We start from the raw sequence: 25,466 nt of genomic DNA on the forward strand, positions 1-25,466 counted from the left end.
AACCTCATTTTCTGCTTGATCATTTGAGACGACCCCTAAACTTAGCTTCTCAACAGCTGCTCAGAGCCCACTGAGTATGTGAGTGTCGCAGACACTTACCAAAATGGTGACCCCCTGCGACAAGTTTGAAGTCCTGGATTATTGCTGCTATTGACAAGCTGAAACTTTAGGCTGGTGCAATAAGTTCAGTATATAAAACATGGCATTTTTAGCCCTATTCATTTTTAGAGTTTAGTTCTCCTTTAAGACAATCTAATTGATGAGGAACCTCCTTACTCCTAAACAACTGCCCCTAGCTAGAGCTAGTGAGAAAAATATTTTGGCCACAAGTTCTGCTCTTTTTTTCAAGCAAACACAAAGCATCCTAAATGTTTCTTACTTCTGGATTGTTGTGTAGAAATACACTGGCACTCAAGGCAATTAAAGTGCAGGGTTACCCCATGCTGTTTATTTTGTGCGAACGTGCAACGTTTCGGGGCAAGCCCCTTTATCAAGCATCACTTCTGGATTGGCCTATTGGTTTTGGGAGGAGATGGTTAAGGAGCCTTTCATAATGTGAATATGTCATAAGATGTGGTAGTGGAGAGAACTGGTATAACCCCTAATGCAGGTTTATTTGTACCTTGTAACTGGTTAGAATGATCCCTAATTTATGTTTGATGGGATAGCAATTGCCTATACAATGTCCATGCAAAAGAAAAGCCATCAAAATACCACAACATTTCATTGCAGGGATACACCTTTAAAACCAAACCCACTGTCCCTTGATTAAAGAGCCGATCATGTTTTCGGCTGCTGTATAAACTAGAATTCCCAGCATGTCTTGGGATAACAACCCTTGTGGGTTACTCATTGCTCCTCCTTTTTCACCATCAGATCATCCCTTTCCTTTCATAAATCATGTTAAAAAAATAAACAATGTAGTTACATTGTCAGTGTTGTTTTGCATTAATTGTTAGTGGATAAATTAGTAGCCATAGTGGTCTTAGTTTCGTTTCTGCCTTGTTCCCTCCCTGAGCTACTTCGATTAAAATGAATCTTCACTCTGTAAAGACCAGCAATCGGCTACTGCTCAGAGTAAGAATAACACAAGCAAAAGTAAGAAGCACAAGCAAAGCAGCTTTTTTACAAGCAGGAATAACAGAGGCAAGGGGATGAGGTAAATATATTCATAGTTATGCAATTTTACTTGTTTGCCAATGTGTGAATTACTTTGAATCAGGATTTACAGTGATAATTGAATCTCAAATTTGTCAGCTCAAAATACAGCTATGGGACCTGTTATCCAGAATGCTCGGGACCTGGGGTTTTCCGGATAATGGATCTTTCCATAATTTGGGTCTTCATGCCTTAAGTCTACTAGAAATTCATGTAAACATTAAATAAACCCAATAGACTGTTTTTGCTTCCAATAAGGATTAATTATATCTTAGTTGGGATCAAGTACAAGCTATGGTTTTTAAAGATTTAGATTATTTGGATAAAATGGAGTCTATGGGAGACAGCCATTCCGTAATTCGGAGCTTTCTGGATATCGGGTTTCCGGATAAGGGATCCTATACCTGTACTTAAATTGATGCAAAATATATATACATAATTTTCTTTATTTTGCAAGAAAGCCAATGAATTTAAAGGCCCAGTAATGCCACACAGTGAATTAGTTGTTTAACAATTATTGGGCCAGATTCAATTCAGTCAGAAAAAAAGTTTTTCATGTAAAAACTCATGGGCAATTTGAGATGCGGTTCAAGTCGGAGAAACGTGTCTCACGGTTTATCACATGAAAACTCTATGGGAAACAAACCCTGGAACTGAATAATGAGAAAAGTTTTTTCTCCTCGAATTGAATCTCGTCCATGAGTTTTAATGTGATAAACCATGAGATAAGTTTTTCTCACTGAATTGAATCTGATCCATTATCTACAAAGAAATGGTTTCCTCGCAATAAATGTTTCTAGATGAGATAGATTTGATATATCCATACTGTATATATAGGAAATGAGGACTCCACCCGCAAGGGTTAACCAGCTAAAGGGACCGGATATAAGTGAGACAGGAAGTTTATTTTAGAATACGGTGGACATTTAGTTAATGCACCTTATTAAGGATTTTAAGTATATCAAAGACTTCTCACTATGAAAATATAATGATGTGATATTATATAAGAAGGCAGATGTGGGAAGGCACTGATAGAACATTTGTAACTTTTATGGGAAGGGGTAATGAACTGATGTATGCATGTGAGACAACTTCTAGGTAGTAAGAAATAGGGATGCACCGAATCCAGGATTCAGTTCGGAATTCAGCCAGGATTTGGCCTTTTTTTTTTGCTTATGCAAATTGTGACTTTTTGTCACAAAACAAGGAAGTAAAAAATGTTTCCCCTTCCCACCACTAATTTGGTCTCTCTGATTTGGGGGTTTGGCCAAATTCAAAATAGTGGATTCGGTGCATTTCTAGTAAGAAATCTTAAACCACAATCAACAATAAAAACAAGCAGTGCAGGGCAAAGCTGGAGGGTAGCCCTATGAAAGCTGACGTGGTGATGGTGAGTTACCATTGTACGCAAATATTGCCAGCCAGAGCCAAACTGGGAGCAAAAAGCAGCCCGGGCAAAAAACAAACAAAGCAGCCCACATGTAAACACACACAGGCACAAACACACACACAAAGAGACACACACACACAGAGACACACACACACAGACAGAGACGCAAACACACAGCCAGAGACACAAACACACAAACACACAAAGACACAAACACACACACACAGAGACACACACACAGAGACAGAGACGCAAACACACACACACAGAGACACAAACACACAGCCAGAGACACAAACACACAGAGACACACAAACACACACACAAAGACACAAACACACACACACAGAGACACACACACAGAGACACAAACACACAGAGACACAAACACACAGACAGAGACACAAACACACACACAAACACAGAGACACAAACACACAAACAGAGACACAAACACACACACACAGACACACACACACACACACAGACAGAGACACAAACACACACACAGAGACACACAAACAAAGACACAAACACACAGAGACACAAACACACAGACAGAGACACAAACACACAGACAGAGACACAAACACAGAGACACAAACACACAGACAGAGACACAAACACACACACACACACACACACAGAGACACACACACAGACAGAGACACAAACACACACACAGAGACACACAAACAAAGACACAAACACACAGAGACACAAACACACAGACAGAGACACAAACACACACACAGAGACACACAAACACAGAGACACACACAGACAGAGACACAAATACACACACACCGAGACACACACACACGAGACACACACACACAGAGACACACACACACACAGACACATACACACAGAGACACACAAACACACACAAAGAGACACACAAACACAGACAGACACACACACACAGAGACATACACACAGACACAAACACACAGAGACACACCCACACACAGACACAGAGACACAAACACACACAGAGACACACACACAGACACCGCTACCTCCCCCTTCCCCTTCTAGGAGCTTCATGAAACAGCAAGGGAACTCTGACACCTCCCAAACCAGTCTGCTGGCCAAACAGAGGGACTTTGCCTTTCCCTGACTGATCTTAGGAGGAGAGAGGAACACGCAGCTGCTTGTTGTGTGTGAAGGAGAATCACAGCGTGCATGCTAAGTCTCTCTACCCCTGTCAGTCTGGGCCTGTTGCCAGCTCTACATACTTCTTTCTCTCACCCAGTATTTCAAATTTGAATTCAAGTTGGTGGTTTTAAACTTGAAATTGTGAGTATTGAACAAAAAAACAACTGGAACTCGAATGTTAGTAAATCTGCCCCTAAACAACCCCTTTAATGAGATAATGTAATATCATGAAACCTGTAGGGGGCACACAAAATAAAACTTAATGGGCCATATTCAATTTAGTGAGAATCCAATGGCAGGTGCATGTCACCCCCCCCCCCTGACTGTATATGTTTTATGTAACATAGAGTTGTAGTAGTGACATCATACCTCCCAACTGTCCCGTTTTTAGAGGGACAGTCCGTCTTGTGACAGCTCACCCTGCAGTCCCTCGTTTGTACTGGAAAGTCCATTTTTTCTCTGCACTGAATAGCCAGAAAATAAATTAATTGGCTTTTGAGCCCAAAACAGCCACAGCTGCATATAAGATACTTTTGAAAATTTCGAGATAAGCAAATAAGTAATTGTAACAATATAAGATAACAAGTCCCTCTGGAGAAGTTAAAATCATGGCTTAAAGGGCAATTCATCTTCATTAGCAAAACTGTAATAACTGAAAAAAACACAGACATATGTTCAAACTTTCATAACCTGCCAAATTTTGTAAAATGAACATGGTAAGTAGGGGGTGTGGCCACAAAAATGGGCATGGTCAACAATTTTTGTCCCTCTTTTTATTTCCAAAATATTGGGAGGTATGGAACTTTCTGGCTAATTGGGGCATTCCTGAGCAGCCTCTGCTGAATGTAATCCTGTAGTCAGCTAGAGGTGCCCAAGGTAGGTTATATGGCTGATGGTTTTAGAAAGCCTTCACCATTGCAGGTAATTCAGAGTCCTGTATTCTGATTACTTAAAAGGTGTGCAATGTACTGAACTTCGCACAATGCTGTTCATGTTCTTTGGCCATGATCTTGGTTGTCTTAAAACTCGTAACATGATAAACCATTGGACCAGATTTAATTCAGCTTATCTTGTGGTTTATGACGTGAAAACTCTATAGGTGAGAACGTTGCCTCAGGAGGCATGGATCGGCCAGTTACCAGGGGCGGCAAAAAGCCACTTCCCTCCCACCCTCTACCTGTCCCCTAACTTGTGCCCTATTCAGATGTACAAGTTATGGGGGCAGATTTACTCAAGGGTGAAAATTCGCCAGCGAACGCTTCGCAGACATCGCTACACTTCGCCAAGCAAAATTCACTCAGACAGCACTATTTCACTAGAATGTGAGATGAGGAGTTTCGTTGTGGGCGCCGGATGCTGGCGATGTTTAACTATCGTTACTTCGGCAATGCGACCAATTAATTTAAGAACGAAGATCCGCTAGCGTTCATTTCTGCCTAGCGCAAATTCGCTAGAGGTCTTGTGAACAGGTTAATTTGCATATGGCAGGAAATTTAAAGTTGAATGGACTTATATGTTGCAGCAAATACATTTCATTAAACAAGTCCAGAAAACCTTAATAGTGATGGGTGAATTTATTCGCCAGGCGCAAATTTGCGGCAAATTCCCGCGATTCGCCGCCGGTGATTCGCAAAACTGCTACGAAAATTCACCAGCATCGAATTTGCGCCAGCTTCCAAAAAACAGACGCTGGAGTCAAAAACGGATGCCGGCGTAAAAAAACGAGACGCCAGCGTGATTTTTTAGGCATTTCGCGAATTTCCCACTAAATTTTCCGCCGAAGCGAAACCCCCCAAATTCACCCATCACTAAACCTTAATAAAGATAATAGAGTTGTTATAATGTCCTACACATGAGCCCACTGTATAGTTAATGTTCCATAAGTTAGAAAACGCTAGCGAATTGAAGCCACTTCGCCCTCGAGTAAATATGCCCCATGGGGGCGGTGTCAGATGCAGGTCACAACATTTACATCGTTCAGTATAATTGCATATAAATGTTTCTGCAAGTGTATTCATGTTTTCATAGCATCTAGGGACGGGCAAATCTGTATAGTTTTGCTTTGCTGAAAATTCGCAAAACGTATTAAAGTTAATATCTGGTTTTTAGTGGCAACTTCTTTCCAATCTCTTGGTTTATCATATGAAAACTCATTGATGAGATTTAATCAAGGAGAATGAAAACTTGTCTCCAAATTCAGTTCCAATTTTTCCCCCATAATCTTTAATAGAATTGATATGCCATAACATATATTTTTCTGAATTGAATTGCATCTCAAATTGAATGTCATCAATGAGTTTTCACGTGATAAAAGTCTCACTGAATTGAATCTGGCCCATGGACGTTTTATACAATGAAACCTGGAAATAAATTTTGCCCATCACTAATAGCAACCTTCTTTCTCTTTTAGTGACACTGCTTGTGGGCAGAGCTGCTCCTGTCATGAGGCAAGGCGAAAACCTTGCCTCATGACAGCAGTGAGTGGCCAGTTACAAGGGGCGGCAAAAAGCCGCTGTTGTAACTTTAAGAGACAAACTTCCCAGGTTTTAACCCGGAAAATTCGGCTCCACTATTGCAAAGAGTGCTATTGCACTCAATGCACTAGTGATGCTGCCCCCTTAGACCCGCTCCAACTAATTTTTAAGCACGGAGCGGGAGAGGAGGGGCCGGCATTTGGGCTGCTGCTTTAGACTACAGCAGCCCCGGAATCACTGCTGCCTGTGGGTATCCAAGATGATCAGTCAATTATTATTGGGGTCTAATATCAAACTGTGAAAAGGGTTATTCTACCCCCAGGAACCTGCATGCATCATGCGCTCTTTATTCTTGCCTTTTAGCAAATATGAGAGTTTATGGAGTCTAGAGATTGGGAATTTATTTTGCTTTTTACCCTATGGAAGTCAGCTGTGTTTGTTGGGTGTATGTGCTGATCCCACGAGTTTTTAGAGAGAAAAAACTAGAATTTTTAGAGATTTATTATATCCCAAAGCTGCTAAAAATCCAAATCCATAAATACTTCAGCTAAAACCTGAAGAGATCATGTAGAAGTCAATGGCAGATGTTCCTGAAGATGTTCATTGACATTGTCATCTGCGCTGGTTTTCGTATGATAATCAGAAAAGTTGAGCGATTCAGGAGTCAAACTCGAAAAATTTGTGTGATTCGAATTGTCGCCCAATTTTGTTGAAACTTTTCCCGAATCGACTTTTTTCGAGCTGATTTTTTGATAAATAAGTTAAATATGTGGATGGGAGTTAGGTCAACTTTGTTTTAATAATAAAAAAAAAAAATCGAGAAATTTGAGTTTTAGTTAATCTGTGAGTTTGGAGTGTTTGATGTCCTGCATTATTGATAAGTGCATTCAGTTCATGTTGATGATCGCACCCTTTAATGTTATGTTTTAATAGATGTTTATCAATTTTCACGGGCATCAAAATTGACGCGGGTGTCAATTCCTTCATCACAATTCATTGCCTCATTGTGCTCATTCGTATCTACACTCATATCTCACTCATCCACATTATCATCACGCCACTGACTGAGCATTATAACATCGGACTGTTATGTCTTCATTATTAAAATATACAAATACATTTACAATAGAAGTAATTATGTTTAATAGTAAAATGTCTCAAATAAATCCTCTCTGCGTTTCATTTCATTGTATTTGCAGTGAGTCAAAGGATACGCTGAAATCCCATTTGGATGAGCTGAAATGTCACTTTACATGGGGGCTACAGGAAAAGGATGCGGATATTGAAGAACTGGAAGAAAGACTTAACTATCAACTAGAATATTTGAATGTGGATTCTAAAGGGAGGGTATATAACCTGCTGGCCTATGTAAACCACTTGAAGAACAATAATACAGAGGCTATTGTGAATCTCCAAAAATCAGAGGGAATTCTTTGGGATTCTAAAGTATTGGAGACCGACATAAAATATCTGCTGACCTTCTCCAACTATGCGTGGGTCCATTACTACCTTAATGATAGTGAAAGCTCCAAGCTCTATATTGAGAAGATAAATGCCATTTATACACAATCAAAAGGGATTGAAGATCTTGTGCAATCTGAGACCAATGGAGAACAAGGATGGGCTCTGGTGAATTTTTGTAGCCAATATTATGAGAAAGCAAAAGACTGTTTTGAAGAGGCTCTTAAAGCGAATCCAGATGATCCTGAATGGAATACTGGACTGGCAACTGTAGTTTATCGTATGGAGGACTTTCGAGGTAGAGACTGGCCCGGTTTCAAAAGTTTTTCTTTCCAGCTACTTCAACGGGCAGTTAAGCTGAATCCAAAGGACTCTGTGATTAAGGTACTTTTTGCTTTAAAACTACAGCAGTTAAAGAAACAAGAAGAGGCAATAAAGTATATTAAGGATGCCCTAGAACTGACACCAGATCTTCCATATGTGCTTCGCTATGCTGCCAAATTTTACAGGCGAGCAGGGATGTTTGAGCCAGCCATTCATGTCCTGAAGAAGGCTTTAAACATAACTCCTACCTCTGGTTTTCTCCATCATCAGCTGGGACTGTGCTACAGAAGAATGCTTATACAAAGAGAGAGATTAAGAAGAGTTTATGGTGATTACAGAGGTCAAGACACACAAGCAATAAAGAATCTTACAGAAAGGACCATATTTCACTTTGAAATGACATTGGAAGTGAAAAAATCATTTTTGCATGCACATTTTGATTTAGCCGAAATGTACATCAGATCATATCAACATAAAAAAGCAGAGGAAACCTATAAAAAAGCCATAGAGCTAACAACCACTCCTGAATATGAGAAACAACAAGTCCACTTACATTATGGAACATTTCTGGAAAACTGCAAGAAATCTGAAGATGAAGCTGTGAAGCATTACAAGGAAGGGCTGCGGATTCCTGATCAGAATAAACACAGGCAAGAGTGTGAGGCGTCTCTGAGAAGGATAGCCAGTGAGAAGTTAGAGAGAAACCCCAGTGATGCTTCAGGGCTTGCTTTGCTTGGGTTCATCAGTAAGGAAAACCAGGACTATTTAAATGCAATGAAATGGTATGAAAAAGCTTTAAGTGATGATACATCCAATGATGAATATCTGAGTGCTCTCTTTGATCTGAAGTTGATGTTAACAAAATGAATGGAAATCACCTGTATTTCTACACATAGAGATATAGCCACAAAATAATTTCAAATTAGGCTCATACAGCACTTTACACATTAGCATGCTTCAGTTATACGCAATAATTGTTCATGGTTGTTCCTACTCCACTGGAGAATCAAAAGTTGCAAAATGTACCAAGGAAACATTCCATACTGCCGGAGTATTCTTCTTGAAATGGCCTGATATCAGTACCATCCCCAAAAAACTATTCTGGGGCTTTAGGGGTCACTTAAAGGCAGAGGGGGGCCCCTGCAATGCTTGGAGTTGCAGCAGAAAAAGGGTAAGAGAAGGGTAAGAGAAGCATAAAGAGGAACTGTTGTCTAAAATGTAACACAAGCTTCATCCAATCGAAATAAGAAACTTTTTAAAAACAGTTTCAAATTCTGGACCTTTTCCCTGAAATAATTAAGTTACTATTCACTATTCCCCCTTTAGTAATCCGTCTCTCTCTATGCAGCTTTGGATCAGAGCCAATTATTTTGAAAGACAGCTCTATTATATTGTCTAGGCATAGGGAGGCCTTTGTGAGTGTTGAAGGCTAAACCAATGCTTTAATGGTTATCCTGTGAGTGAAATATAGTTTTTCCATACTAAGATTTGATTGGCACAGTTTATAAAAAAAGGTTGAAGATATCTAGGGCATTTCTGAACAGAGTAGAGCAGTGATCCCCAACCAGTAGCTCGTGAGCAACATGTTGCTCCCCAACCCCTTGAATGTTGCTCTCAGTGGCCTCAAAGCAGGTGCTTGTTTTTGAATTCCTGGCTTGGAGGCAAGTTTTGGTTGTACAAAAACCTGGTGTCCTACTAAACAGAAGCTCCTGTAGGCTGCTAGTCCACATAGGGGCTACCAATAGTCAATCACAACCATTATTTGACACTACCCTGGAACATTTTTCATGCATGTGTTGCTCCCCAACTCTTTTTACATCTGAATGTTGCTCACGGGTCGAAAAGGTTGGGGACCCCTGGAGTAGAGCCTCAAAGGCCCAGATTCAATTCAGTGAGAAAAGGTTTTATCATGTGAAAATCATGGACGAGATTCAATGTGAGATGCAATACAATTCAGAAAAACGTATCTCACGATTTATCACATGAAAACTCTTTTGAAGTCTATGGGGAAAAAATAGAACTGAATTTGGTGAAAATTTTTTTTTCCCCCTCAAAATGAATCTTGTCCAGGAGTTTTCACGTGATAAACCATGAAATCTTTTTCTGTTTGAATTGAATCTGAATTGAGTGTCAAAATTACATGTGTATTTCTTACAATATAGGAGAAGTCATTTACGAGTTGGGGGTGGTGTAAATTTCCCACCAGTCAGTTGCACAAAAAATCCCATTCATTAAAGATACTTGCACTCCTTGCACTCCTTGCACATATAGTATATGCGCTTAGACTGCTCAGCCCTTCCTGCCTCTCGAGTGCAGTTGCATATACTGTAGCAGGGGAACCTTGGAGCTATCACCACCTCTGAATCCAGGATTCCAGCAACAGGTTCTTTCAATTGCCGCAGTACAATTGCGCCAAAAGTAAAGGACGTACATTTTCATGCCAAATGCTGGAACTTACACCAATCAGACTTTTGCAATTTCATTTGATTTGCTCTATTTTTAATGCATTGCTCACAAATGTGTTAGGCACATCTCCCCCTTGTGATCACAGTGACTCTGAAGTCACGGAGAATAAATTACCTCCTGTGTTTTTTCCCAGAGAATTCACAATAATTATAGCCAAGAGCTTACTTGCATCTGCCGCAGGATGTTTGGGCACATTGGAGATCAGTGCAAGTACATTGAAGTGCAAGCAGCATGTTTGGACTAGGGTTGCCACCTCACCCCTTTAAAACCAATCACATATGGAATCCACAGCCTGCATGACTAATTAGCAATTAATTTAGGACTTCACAGACGATTTCCATGTGATCTGACACGCAAAGCAAAAACTCAGGCGTCACGTTGAATGCGACAGAAATAAGGTAACTAATGGAAATGTCGGATGAAGTTGCAGCGTTGATCCGACGTGACATGACTGTCGGATGCAGACGCTGCATGCTGTCTCAGATCGCATAGCATCGGATCAACGCTGCGACACCATCCGGCAATGCATTCACTTACCTTATCATCTAAATTAATTGCTAATTAGCCATGCAGGCTGTGGATTTGGCAACCCTGGTTTGCACACAAGTACCTGTAATGAATGACATCAATATATGCAGGCATTTGCTTCCACTATAGTATATCACACTTGCAGTTGCATTAAAAAATGAGGCGTTTTAATATTTCTAAATATTTTTGAATTATGAATAAGCACTGGCAAATAAGTGCTAAAACATATCTAAAAGAGAAGGAACCTCACACAAGGCAATATTGTTTTGTGTTGTAAGTCTGGGGAGAGCAATCCAGCCACAATAGGTTTAAAAGTTGTTCAGATAAAAAGTTAATTTCAGGAATGATAGTTTGACACCAATGGCTGCTCCGTGAACAGCCATCATATCTTCAAACAGCTTGATTAGTGTGCGCATCTTTGCTGGATCTAATTAACTTTTTAGCTGAACATCTTTTAACCCTATTGTGGCTGGATTGCTCTCACCAGACTTACAACACAAAACAATATTGCCCTATGTGAGCTCCCTTCTCTTTTAGATATTTTTTAGCACCTACAAATTTTGTTTGAGAGTTGGAATCAAGGAAGCATCGTGAAGTGGCGTGATATTGATAAAAGCTTCTCTGAGTGCTTTTAATTGCCTTTGTTTTTTTAATAGCAAATTAGTGTTCTGGTTGCACTAAAATTGTAAATAATTTTAATGGGTTGTACTCCTATGTGATAACACCAACTGCTTAGGTAAACAATTGTTACGTTTATATATGTGCAATATTTCTGCAAAACAGACTAGTTGCTCGTGTAAATGGTTATCAATTAGTTACTGTTATCTCTATAATTATACTGGAGGTGTATGTCCAGGCCCGGACTGGAAATCTGTGGGTTCTGGCAAATGCCACAGGGGCTGCTTTAAGGTCCCATTGAAAGTCACTATTTAGTGGGCTGGTGGGGCCTCTATGTGGGCCTCTGTGTACCTGAAATGCCAGGGCCTAATTTAATTCTAAGTCCGGACCTGTGTATGTCAACAAAAATGTTGCTATCACGTATCTGGCTAACATGTCCCTATGTCATGTGACTAATTAACACATAATAACCCTGATATTAAACAGTGTAACTGTAAAGTTATTTGAGTACTGTTCTTCTTCAATAAAAGTATGAAACAATGTGTTAACTAAGGTTTGAAAGGCTGTTTTTATCAAACAAGGTTTGTGCAAAGTGTGAAAAAGTATGTGGCCGAAATCTTCAGTTCTCTGCACTCAGAATGGAGCACCGTTAGTTACATAGTTATGTTGGATTGAAAAACGTCCATCATATTCAACCACTCTAAATGAAACCCCAGTGCATGTGTATGCACATATTTATAGACCTATCTATGTTGCAGGTCAACCCTTTTTGAAATAAAAAAATAACAAAAGTGGCATAAAGGTGATACCGTTATTGACTAGCTAAGATAATCATAGCAAGCTTTCAGAAAATTTTAGTTCCTTTTTCAAGCAGATTACAATGAAGCTCTGGTGTTCTCTGGTATATGTACAACATTCAGTCAAATGACCAACAAAAAGGAATATCAATCTATGTCAAAGTCATTTACGAAGGGGATCTGCAAGAGACAAGCAGATAGACCTATCTACACACACACATATAATATATATATATATATATATATATATATATATATATATATATATATATATATATATATATATATATATACACATATATACATACATTCTTAAAGGCAACCTCACTGCCCACCTAGACTGCTTCAAATGAAAGTTCTGCTCTTCAAGTCTAAAAGGGTGACCTCTTTACTCATAGTGTAAATCTTCCACTCTCTCTCCAGCTCATTACTACCCTTCTTAAGGACCACTTTTTCAATGCATCTCTCTCTAAATGCAGCACTTAACCAAGATGGCGGCACATAAGCATTTCCTGGAGTTCCCTCTATCGCTCATATCATTCATATGTATACGTTAGTAAGCACTATGAGCGAAAAGGCTCTGGGGACCCTTACACTGCTCTGGCAGATATTAAGAGAAGAACTTCCTTCCACCAACAATGCTTGCACTCTGAGATTATTGGTGCAAATTGTCTTCTGTACCTTGCACTAACCATCTCATGAGCACAAGTGCTCTGTGGGTGGGACCTAAGGAGAGAAAATTTGGAGGTCTTTATAGCTCAAGATTTTTGTTTCAATGGGATTATTTAAGAAGTCTGTAAGGGTTTCCTCGAACAGAGACTGTAATTTGTCCACCAAGCAGGTCAAGTACAAACTCTCACTTGATTTCATGGCTAAAAGACCTTGGGACCTGGCCTACCCACACAAAGAGTATTTGGTATATACTTACCAACTAATTGTTTACTAGGAGTGAGAGTTACAGGAGTTAAATTGGATGCCTCCACCAGTACTATAAAAAAGAATTACAAGGTATTTATAACAGTAATGTTTGTTTATAAGCACCACACAGAGCCCAACAAAAGTCTTGTAAAGTGTAACAATCAGGAATCCTCTGGACCTGCCTTTCTACTCTCATGGGAAGGCAGAACATCATTATATAGAGCATACAGAGCTTTTGCACAGACTAAATGTAAATATATCACTGCAAAATGTGGTATCCATGATATGGCAGTATGTGCAAAAAAATGTTGGGCTGATTGAGCAATGGTTCCCCACACTAAAGCTGGCCATAGACGCAAAGATCCGATCGTACAAATCAAGGATTCGTACGATTTACGGACCGTGTGTGGAGAGTCCCGACATTTATCGTCTGGCGGAGATCGGTCGTTTGGTCGATCGGACAGGTTAGAAAATTTCTGTCGGCTGTCAATAATATCTCTGCGTGTATTGCTTATCGTACGATTTTCAGTGGGAGACTGTGACTAGCTTTGTCAGACATAACTTTCATACGATTGCTGTCAGGGGCAGAACATCGGCTGATCTGTTCTTTTACTACTTTATTTAATCGGAAAGGTAAGACTTTGATCGGAATGGTGAGTGGCAGGTCGGGAGATGGAAAAGTCCGATCGTACAATCGGATCTTTGCGTCTGTGGCCAGCTTAACTGTCTCTCTTGCTACAAACTTGGGCATTTCAGATTATTCTATACACATGTGTCATAATTCAGACATCACAGTTGCAGGCATAATAGTGGTAAATATTATATTTATTTCAATTGGTCTGTGTGATCATCATCATCTACTCATCCACTAAAAAGTACTTTTAGTCTGAAAAGCAGGTGATCCCCACATGCAATGACCCTACATATCTTAAGTTCCATCAGTTGTTATTTCATGTTACCACAAATGATTATTTGGACATGGAATGCAACAAAACGTTCCAGAGACTGTCTTTCATCTAGGAGAAGGTCTGCAAGTACTTTTTGTTCGAAAAATGTTGTTCCTCGCACCCACCCTAGTCTGACATTCTATCTGTCCAACATTACGGCATTCAGCGTTTCATATGTTACAACGAAATTACATCATTCTATGCAGTACCGCCAAATGAAACAAAGCATTCCTAGGTGTTTTAAAGGAAACAGTACTTACATTTTCAAAACAGAATGCCTCCGATCAGACCAATCAGATTATAATATTTCTCAACAGAGAAACTTTTAAAACACTTTTTGAGGTTACGGAGATTCTGTTTTCCTTTTATTTAACCTAAAATCACAAGTCTGTCCATCTAACCAATGGGGTGGTTTACCTTTAAGTTAACTTTTAGTATAGTATAGAAAGTTTTTTTAATTAGTCACTTTCCTATGACTAACTAAAAAAACACTAATACCATCTGAGGCTACTGTTGTATTGTTATTGTTACTTTTTATTACTTTTTATTCATGCCTATTCAGTCCTTTGCCTATTCATATTCTAGTCTCTCATGTAAATCACTGCCTGGTTGCTTAGGTACATACAACCCTAGCAACCAGATAACAATAAAACCACTTCAGAAATCTGATCTCAAGCTCTACACTCTCTATGATTCTGACATTTGCCTGACATTCTTCTCCTGTTATCACCTCACCTGCTTTATGATTATAAGACTTCACTCGAGCTTCTGTATTTTTCTAGATTTTCATGCAGAGATCTAACAGACTTTCCCTTTACTGCCAATTCTTCAAATGCAGCCTTTTAAAAAAGCCTAATTTATATTAGTCTATGAGAGTCTATGAAAAACAGTCATTCTGTAATTCAGAGCTTTCTGGATAATGAGTTTCTGGATAAAGGATCACATACCTGTATTTTTTTTCCAAACTAAAGTCAAATCTAAATCCCATTTTAGGATGTTATAGGGTCAATTATATTATCCAGAAATTTTTAGATATATATTTCATCCAAAATGCTGATTATATTTCCAAAAATGTTACAAAACTCCTAGAAAAAAAACTTCCAGATATGTTGAGTTCCTTTTCATAGAAAAAAAATGTTGCCTAGCGATGTTTTTGTGTGTAAGCTGCGATTCTCAATGTTACCAGATATGTATCACTACACATGCGCATTTTGTAGAATTATACAACAAAATGAATAAGCAGATAGAGCATAACCAGCTAGTTAATGTAAAATAACCCCACAAGGTAGGATTTCTTTTTGTAACCTTTAGGTTTTCGTGCACTGGAATATCATAATGCAGGTAATATTTATTGGTGTATTGATTAATTAATTAATTTTCAGTCTAAACTTCCCCTCACCTGTGAAATAAATCCTTATTGCCCCAAAATCAGTGTGTGTGTGTTTATATATATATTGGGGCACATTTACTAAGGGTCAAATATCAAAGTCTTATAGCATTGGGCAACAATTGTTGAATCTGTGATTATTCTTTATGTTATGCTGACTTCAGATAATTCCAAGTAGACTTCTTTAAACAAGTGGGGCTTAAATGGCTGCCCCCATCACAGTGTCGGACTGGGCAATCAGAATACCAGGAAAACTCCCGGTGGGCCCAGGTGTCAGAGGGCCCTCATGCTGCTAAACTTTTGTTCTATTTCATGGCCATTCCCTATTTCTATGAGGACAAAGAGGCTAAATAGATGGAATAATTGATTATAGTATAAAGAAAACAGACTAGGAGAATAGAGGTTGACTGAGGAGATGAAGAATATTAGTACTGAGAGTGGGCCCCTGGTCTAAGGTTTTGAGTGAGCCTCTGGTGTCCCAGTCTGAGTAGAGTTTTGGAAGCAAACACACCAGTTTTACCATGCAGCGCAGCACTACATCATATTTTCATTACTTTAAAACACTTAAATTTTTTTTGTTACTGTTCCTTTAAGAACTCCACCAACCACTGTAAGTAAATTTGACATGGTATACTTGTCATTTGTAGAAAATAACTAATATATGTATCTGATGCAACAGCTTTGCTTGTGTTCTGTGCAAGTGAATCAGCTGTTGTTTCCTGTTAACTGAGTTTCATTTCTACCATGTTCCCTCCCATTGCTGAGATCTCCTGGGGAATATCATGGGATCTTCACTTTATAAAGATCAGCGCCAGCAGCAGGCAGCCCTGTTCATTGTAAGAGATCCAGAAGTACAAGCAAGACACCTTCTTCTGAGCCAGGATTACTAATAGAGACACACAATGAGGTAAATATATTAACGGCTATGCAATTTTAACTCTTTTTAGATGATATATTCAGAGTGATGGGAATTATAGTTATTGAGGACTTTACAGTGAAAGTATTTATCTCAAACTAACAAAGTCAAATCAAAATATAAAAAATATTTATAAATGTATACAGATATTGGACCTATTATCCGGAATCATCGGGACCTGGGGCTTTCCGGATAATGGGGCTTTCCGTAATTTGGATCTTCACACCTTAAGTCTACTAGAAAATCATGTAAACATTAAATAAACCAAATAGACTGGCTTTCCTTCCAATAAGGATTAATTATATCTTAGTTGGGATCAAGTACAAGCATTTTTAAAATTTTGGATTATTTGATGGGAGACGGCCTTTCTGTAATTCGGAACTTTCTGGACAATGGGTTTCCGGATAACGGATCCCATACCTGTATTTAAATCAGAGACAAAAATGTAATAGGGTAAGTTGTTTTTTTAGCACACACCTCATATTTCTCCCAAATTAAATTATGAAAATGTATGAAAAACTTGTGGATATGTTGAGTTTCTTTATATAGAAAAATAAAGTTTCCTAACATTATTCCTGATTAAAAAATCAGTATTACCAAATATGTGTCGGCACAGTCTGACAATAAATGAGCATTTTGTAGAATTTTGCAGCAAAATGGAATTAAACAAGCATATGTCTCGGTTATAGGGATTGTTCACCTTTAAATACATTTTTACTATGATGTAGACATTGCTATTCTGAGACCATTCGCAATTGATTTTCATTTTTAATTTTTTTGCGTTTTTTCCAATTATTTAGCTTTTTGTTCAGCAGCTCTCCAGTTTGGAATCTAGCAGCTATGTGGTTGTTAGGGTCTTGTTTACCTTAGCAACTTGGCAGTGGTTTAATCGAGAGACTGGAATATGAATGGGGAGGGACTGTGTCGGTAGCTTTTATTAGCCAGTGTATAAGATTGAGTTTAATTAAATGTTAAGTTTGAATTTGAATTGCTTGATGTTAATAGAATGACAAGATGCTGGCCTAGGTGTTTGCATCTTGGAATTATGGACTTCTAAACAACTTGTTTGTTTGCAGTGCACCCTGCTCTATTGCATCTCTCACCAAAAATAAAAATGAAAACCAATTGCAAATTATCTCAGCATATCCCTCCCTACATTACACTAAATCCCTAACTAAAAGATTAATAGATTAAAGATTAATAATAAGACTGCAACATCCATTTAATCACTGAAAATTCCTTCTCCTCCTCTAACCCATTAAGACTTCAGGACTTCTCAACTAAGATTATGAGTCTAGCAGCCAATGAGATGGCATTGCTGGTTCTCATAGAAACATTGCAATACAAATAGAACTTTTTATCAAAGTAAATTATACCTGTATAAGCCTAAATTCTTGATTGCATGAAGTTTACAGTTTGCAGATGCAAATGCCACTAATGATGTGTCAGAGGGAAAATGGTTGCTGGGTGAAAGCTGCTGTTTGTTGTAGAAAAATATGATGGGGCTAGAGATCTGAGGGGATATACAGTATGACGTACAAATGATTCAGGTTGGTAGGCTTCACATGTCCTTTAAAGGAACAGTTCAGTGTAAAAATAAAAATGGGATAGATAGGCTGTGCAAAATTATATAATGTTTTTAATATAGTTAGTTAGTCAAAAATGTAATGTATAAAGGCTGGAGTTAGCAAATGTGTAATATAATAGCCAGAACAATACTTCCTGCTTTTCAGCTCTCTAACTCTGAGTTAGTCAGTGACTTGAATGGGGGCCACATGGGACATAACTGTTCAGTGAGTTTGCAATTGATCCTTAACATTCAGCTCAGATTCAAAAGCAACAGTTATGACCCATGCCCCCCCACCTCAAGTCACCAGTTGGTTACTGCCTGGTAACCAATCAGTGGAAACCAAGAGAGCTACAAAGCAGGAAGTAGTTGTCTGGCTATTTTGTTACACATCCAGTCACTCCAGCCTTTATACATTACATTTTTGGCTAACTAACTATATTGAAAAAGTTTTTTATTTTGCACAACCTATCTATTTACCCACTTATTATTTTTATACTGAACAATTCCTTTAAAAAGGCAATGGAGCGGCATGCACTGAACAAGCTCTTACGTGCATGCTTCAGTCTCTTGCTAACCATCTTTCTTGTTAAAACCAGAACCATACTTTTATTGGACATCACATAGGAATTATAGCCTGCCTTGTTCTCCTTCTTTGTTTGCATTCCTGCCAGTTAAGGTTCGGGGAGAGTGTGTGTGGGTAGTGTTATTTCCTCAGCGTCATTCATTTTTCTAAGCACCAGGGAATATGGAGCAGTGGGGCCCAGTGTGCACTTTGGCCTCTGACCTGCTCATTTCAACTAGCCCTCCCATCCTCCCTCTCACCTGCCTAACCTGTCTCGCTCTTTTGTCCCTAGCTTTATGCAGCTGTGAGCATAAAGCTATAAAGCTATAGAGGAAATAGATCATGTGGTATGAGCCCCCCTGTTCCCTGGCCCCCCGTGACTGCTTTCTGTTATGCCACTGGGGTCAGCCATAAATCTTCCAAGGACCGCAGAAAGCCCCAACAAAGTTAGCACACACACATTCACTCCTTCACTGCACACAGCTCTGCAAAGGGAGAACAGAGCAGGCTGATAATTCTTTATAAAGTCAGAAACTACCAGGTTTAACAAGAAAGTCCGCTAGCAGAAGACTGGTGCTCACAAGTACTTGGTCAACCTGGCCAAGGTTAGAAGTATTATTTGAGGGGGGTTAGAAGGCATTTTTTACTTGACATTTTTTTTAGCATTCCTGGTACTTTAATCACTTGCCCCACTCCCTTGCAATGTGGCATCTGCATGTAGCAGATGTAATATCAGAGACAGGCACAAAGTGCAAGAGAGCTATATACATAATGCCTAGCATAAGCAGTAGTTAAGGGTTTCCTAATGCCTCCTGGTTTGCAGGCTAAGCAGACACCCATGTGTCACCCACTTCCCATCCCTCCCAGTACAGTGCTGCTAAATGCTTGAAGCGTTGAATGCAGCAAGAGGTACATTGCACCCTATTGTTGGCATCATGCACCTTGCCCCACTTTTGATAAATGAGCTCTATTGTCAAATATTTACAGTTTGCTTTTCTTTGTATTCATAGTGAGTCACTGTCTACACTGAAATCTCATTTAGAAGAGCTGAAGTGCCACTTTACATGGGGGCTACAGGAAAAGGATGCTGATCTTGAAGAACTGGAAGAAAAACTTAACAATCAACTGGAATATTTGAACATGGATTCTAGAGGAAGGGTTCATAACATGTTGGCCTACGTAAATCACTTGAAGAATGATTATGCAGAGGCTATTGTGAATCTCCAAAAAGCTGAGGCTATTCTTCAGGAGTTTAAAGTATTGGAGACCGACATCAAATATCTGATGACCTTCTCCAACTATGCATGGGTCCATTACTATCTTAATGACAGTGAAAGATCCAGCATCTATATTGAGAAGATACATACTATATATACACAATCAAAAGATCTTGTGCAATCTGAGACCTATGGAGAACAAGGATGGGCTTTGGTGAATTTTTGTAGCCAATATTATGAACAAGCAAAAGACTGTTTTGAAGAGGCTCTGAAAGCAAATCCAGATGATCCTGAATGGAATACTGGACTGGCAACTGTAGTTTATCGTCTGGAGGAATTTCGAAGCAAAAATTGTCCATCTTTGAAAAACTACTCATTCCAACTATTGGAACGGGCCGTTAAGCTGAATCCAAAGGATTCTGTGATTAAGGTACTTCTGGCTTTGAAACTGCAGCAGTTAAAGAAGCATGAAGAGGCAATGAAGTATATTAAGGATGCCCTAGAACCGACACCAGATCTTCCATATGTGCTTCGCTATGTTGCTAAATTTTACAGACGAGCAGGGATGTTTGAGGAAGCTATTGGAGTCCTGAAGAAGGCTGTAAGCATAACTCCTACCTCTGCTTTTCTCTATCATCAGCTGGGACTGTGCTACAGACAAATGCTTATACAAAATAATAGAACAGGAAGTGTTAATAACAGAGGTCTTGACACGAAAAAAATAAAGGATCTAACTGAAAAGACCATATTTTACTTTGAAATGGCATTGGAAGTGAAAAAAACATTTCTGCATGCACATTTTGATTTAGCGCAAATGTACACTAGATCAAATCAATATCAAAAAGCAGAGGAAACCTATAAAAAGGCCACAGAGCTAACAACCACTCCTGAATATGAGAAGCAGCTATCACACCTTAATTATGGAAATTTTCTAGAAAAATGGAAGAAATCTGAAAATGAAGCTGTAGAACAGTACAAGGAAGGGCTGCTGATCCCTGACCAGAGTAAATACAGACAAAAATGTGAGACGTCTCTGAGAAGGATAGCCGAGCAGAGGTTAAAGAGAAACCCCAGTGATGCTTCAGGGCTTGCTTTGCTTGGGTTCATCAGTAAGGAAAACCATGATCCACCCAATAATGAATATCTAGGAGTCCTCTTTGATCTGAAGTTAAAGTTAAGAAAATGATTTAAAACCATCCGTATTGGTGGACAAGACTTTTAAAATTTGCATTTTTGGGAGGTCTAAACTTGTTTTAATAGTAGTCTAGTTTTTAATAATATGAGTGTCAAATAATTCAGTTGTGTTATTTATAAAACTTTAGAGAACCTATGTCTATAATATGTATTAGTGCTGATTGAAAAGATAATTTGGGGATATCAACTGTGGCAACAGTGGTGTAATTATAGAGGATGCAGGAGTGTATATATTGGAATCTGTTGTTGATTTGTTTATACGTATGTTTGGAAACTCTTCATTTGTGTTTAATAAATAATGTATCCGATAATTTCCGGCTAGACAGCACAAGCTTCCACAAAGAGATAAAGGCTATATTATAGTAATGATATGTCATCATACATTCATACCAGGCTGTCCCAAATAGCCCATGCATGTCTGAGAAGAGAGTAGAGACATAAAAAGGAGTAGGAGGAGCAGAAAAAGACCCAGACAAAAATGCACTGTTTTTTATTTGTGCAAATAAGTGTTTATATTTTCCATCAAGGTATACACAGTTATAACTGTTCACTGGTGGGTCTGATCTACCAACTATTGAAGTTTATTATATAATTATATACTACTAGACATTAAGCCCGTTAAATTAACGGGCGCTAGAACATATGTAGTCAAACATTAAAAAAAATTCGCCTGAGATGGTCCGTGGGGCACATGCGCAGTAGCGCAATCCCACGGACACAGGGACTGGACGCAGAGACACTTCAACTTTATTATATAGGATACATACAGGTTATTTTGTTGGGGGTCCCTCTGTTAACACATTTACTTGGTTTGATTTTAACATATGTTTTTCCTATTTTGCATGTATTTTACCTTTTGGACAATAGATGGTATTAATGCTGAGTATATAAAAAGAACATCTTGCTGCCATCTCATTTAGCCTATGATTAAGGGGTGTTCCCAAAACATTAGGCATCTATAACACACCAGCCATCTGGCTTTTTTAATGACTTAAAGGGCATGTAAAGGCAAAAAAATATAATCCCATTTTTACTTTCTTTAATGGAAAAGAAACCTATCTCCAATATATTTTAATTAAAAAATGTGTACCGTTTTTATAAGAAACCTGACTGTACGTAATGAAATTCTCCCTTCATTTACTGCTGTGGATTGGAATTGTCAGATGGTCCCTAACTGCTGAGCAGGGAAATAATCATACTTATGAACAGCAGGGGGAGCCCCCGCCATACTTCCCAGCCATGCAGAACTCAAGCAGCTTTGTTTATGATGATCCCTAAGCAGCCCAGACCACACTGAACATGTGCACAGTCTTAGTCTTGCAAAGATGTTTAACAAAGTTACAAGATGGTGACCCCCTGTAGTCAACTTTGAAAGCATAAATTATTTGTTTGATTAGGCTTGTGGTGCAGTAAGTTCATGTTTATATTTAGTATACAAAATACAGCATTTCTAGCCTTATTCTATTTTAATCTTTATATGCCCTTTAATAAACATTTGTTTTTATTTTATGAGACGGTGTGCATTTCATTTATTGGTTTTGAATTTTTGCAGCCTGAGGAGCTCTGCGTGGTTTTTAGCACGTCAAACCCTCTGTAGTCCCTCCAGGACAATCCTCAAAGGAAACCTGGATGAGTCTGCGTTCAGCTGTTGCTAACTATACATGGTTATACCACCACCCACCTTTGTTGGTTATTGTAACGAATCTTACTGTAATAAACATTAACTGAAAAGTGGATTTCAAGACTAGCAGAACAAGTAACAATCAAGTAAAAAAAACTGCCCTCAACTGACCTGTCCCATATGCTAACTGACCTTATTAAAGAGTCTTCATAGTGGTGAGATATAACTGTTATTTGCTACTAAAATAATTGTATCCCCCAAAAAACTCAAAATACATGTGTAATAATGGAAAAAGCAATTAAGATTAAAATTTTACAAAGGCTGTACAGGCCCATTCATTGAATATAAAAAAATAGTATATATTAAGACTTCCTATTTATGGTATGAGAACCACCCACCTGACGTGAATTGCTATGAATATACATAAATCATATATATCATTGTCATCCCACTATGAATTACAATTGTAATTGCTTTTAAATTAATATATATATAGTGTTATTCAGGGCAGCACTCTGCTTCCATTCCAGCCCCGGGTGCACGGTAAAAGGTTAAAAAAAAATACTAACAAAAAGTACCGATGATGAAAGAGAGCCAACAACTTCCACTTTTTTAGGCCCAGAAGGAACTACACAAGAATGAGAAGTGGTGGCAGACAGTGAAGGAAAAGGACGCAAAAAGTCATCTGCAAGAGCGGAAACAACAGCCATGACGGATTGCTCGCAATAAGTAGTATTCAACCTTTCCTCCGAGGAACTTTCACCTCTACAACTTAAAGTTCTTTCTAAAGGACTGCCCTAACTGGATGATTTTCAATTACAGGTGGACATGTACCATTTTGTCAGGACCCTACGATTGAAGGCTCATTTCTCTAGTTGCCTTGATAAGTATGAGACTAATATAAATTAAAATGGCTTTGATGTCAATAAAATTGGTCTTAAAGCAAAAGGTCGGTTTGTTCCATCTACAACCTACCCTGCGGTTTGGACCTACATTCAAAAGGTGAAATAAGAAATTGAAAGTAATATCAATATAGGTGGCAACAAAAGAACATACAATTTATTTAAAATGGAATCTAAGATCCTCGCGGACTATGTCCAACATCACGATCAAATCGTCCGATGAGGGTGGAGCGATCGTGGTCTTGGACATGGACAAATATGTAATGGAAATTGAGCGACAATTCTCTGATTCTAATGTATATGTGGAGTTACAAAGATATCCTACATCTAAGTTTAAGAAGGACTTTGATCAATTGCTTAAACAAGCTTTTGATCAGGACATAATTACTGAATACACTTTGATATACATGCCAGTAGATTTTGCCATTATTCCTCTGATATCTGTTTTACCCAAGATTTATAAGGACCCAATCAACCCTCTGGGGAGGCCAATTGTGGTGTGGATTAATACTTAGTCCTTTGATACAAAAAACTAGATCATACATACGTGATACATATGATTTTTTGGGCAAACTCAAGGCACTGGGTAAAATTGAAGGTCAGATTTGGCATGCTACTTTAGATGTGGCGACCTTATACACATCTATACTCATAAACAGGGACTATGTGCCACGGAAATTTTATTACAAAAGAGCAATCTGTATATTCCACAAGAATTTTATTTTTTTATGGAGATATTAAGCTTCATTCTGCATAGAAACTACTTCAAATTTCAGGACAATTTTAATCTACAGATACGGGGGACGGCCATATGATCCAATGTCGCCCCAGCCTACGCCAACTCATTCATGAGTTGGTTTGAGTAGGTGCACGTCTATCCTGGTGTCCTGTTTGCCAAGCACTGTGTGGCTTGGTGGCAGTACATCGATGATGTGTTCCTCCTATGGCAGGGTGACTTGGATTCCTTGTCCGTCTGCCATGATGGGTTAAATTGTGCCCAGGAGAATATCAAATTCACTATGAGAGCCAATCTCCATGAAATTACTTTTTTGGATGTGCCGATAATGAGGCTTGGAAGTGATCTTATAACTAGGGATGCACCGAATCCACTATCCAATCATTTGCGAAAGATTCGGCCGAATACCGAACCGAAACCCTAATTTGCATAGGCAAATTAGGGGTGGGAAGGGGAAAACATTTTACTTCTTTGTTTTCTGACAAAAAGTCACGTGATTTCTCTCCCCGCCCCTAATTTGCATATGCAAATTAGGATTCCGATTCGGTTCGGCCTGGCAGAAGGATTCGGCCGAATCTGAATCCTGCTGAAAAAGGCTGAATCCTGGCCAAATCCCGAACCGAATACTGGATTCGGTGCATCCCTACTTATAACTAAAATATACACTGAATCTACTGATTGTAATCAACTCCTAGCTTACAATAGTTTCCATCCTCCAGCAGTAAAGAAGTCCATTCCAATCAGTCAATTCACCAGGGTTTGCCGCATTACAAATTAACCGTCTTTACAGCAACATGATCTAACTAAGATGCGATCTCAACTGAGAGATAGAGAATATCCCGCAGATATTTTAGATGACAGTGTTGCCATTACCAATATGAAGTAGGGAACTAGGACACATATTAATAAAAAATATAACATACAACATATAACTTTTATAGGCCAATACCATTCACAAAGTGAGCACTTCCGGCAGATACTTTGTAAACACTGGTATCTTCTAAAAGATGCTTATTCCACTGTGACTGATTTTAAACAGATGCCCATGATGTCGTTCATGAAGGGTTGCACTTTAGTCAAAAAACTTGTAATTGTAGAAGTAACTCCTTCACCGAGACA

The 25,466-nt window shown here is 38.7% G+C and overlaps 2 protein-coding genes across 3 annotated transcripts; both read left to right on the forward strand.

The window, feature by feature from the left end:
- Nucleotides 1-505: 505 nt before the first annotated feature.
- On the forward strand, nucleotides 506-9,286 carry LOC108695772 (interferon-induced protein with tetratricopeptide repeats 5). Its single transcript, XM_018224741.2, has 2 exons — nucleotides 506-1,159; nucleotides 7,383-9,286. The coding sequence occupies exons 1-2, from the start codon at nucleotides 1,155-1,157 to the stop codon at nucleotides 8,833-8,835; spliced, it is 1,458 nt and encodes a 485-aa protein (XP_018080230.2). The 5' UTR covers nucleotides 506-1,154; the 3' UTR covers nucleotides 8,836-9,286.
- A 7,111-nt stretch (nucleotides 9,287-16,397) lies between these two features.
- ifit1b.L (interferon induced protein with tetratricopeptide repeats 1B L homeolog) lies at nucleotides 16,398-22,597 on the forward strand. Of its 2 annotated transcripts, NM_001095147.1 has the most exon segments (3): nucleotides 16,468-16,536; nucleotides 19,688-20,674; nucleotides 20,677-22,597. In NM_001095147.1, coding segments are annotated over 3 exon segments (1,014 nt in total). In that variant the 5' UTR covers nucleotides 16,468-16,531; the 3' UTR covers nucleotides 20,699-22,597.
- The last annotated feature ends 2,869 nt before the right edge of the window (nucleotides 22,598-25,466 follow it).

This window comes from Xenopus laevis, chromosome 7L, assembly GCF_017654675.1.
Source record: "Xenopus laevis strain J_2021 chromosome 7L, Xenopus_laevis_v10.1, whole genome shotgun sequence".
NCBI lineage: Eukaryota > Metazoa > Chordata > Amphibia > Anura > Pipidae > Xenopus > Xenopus laevis.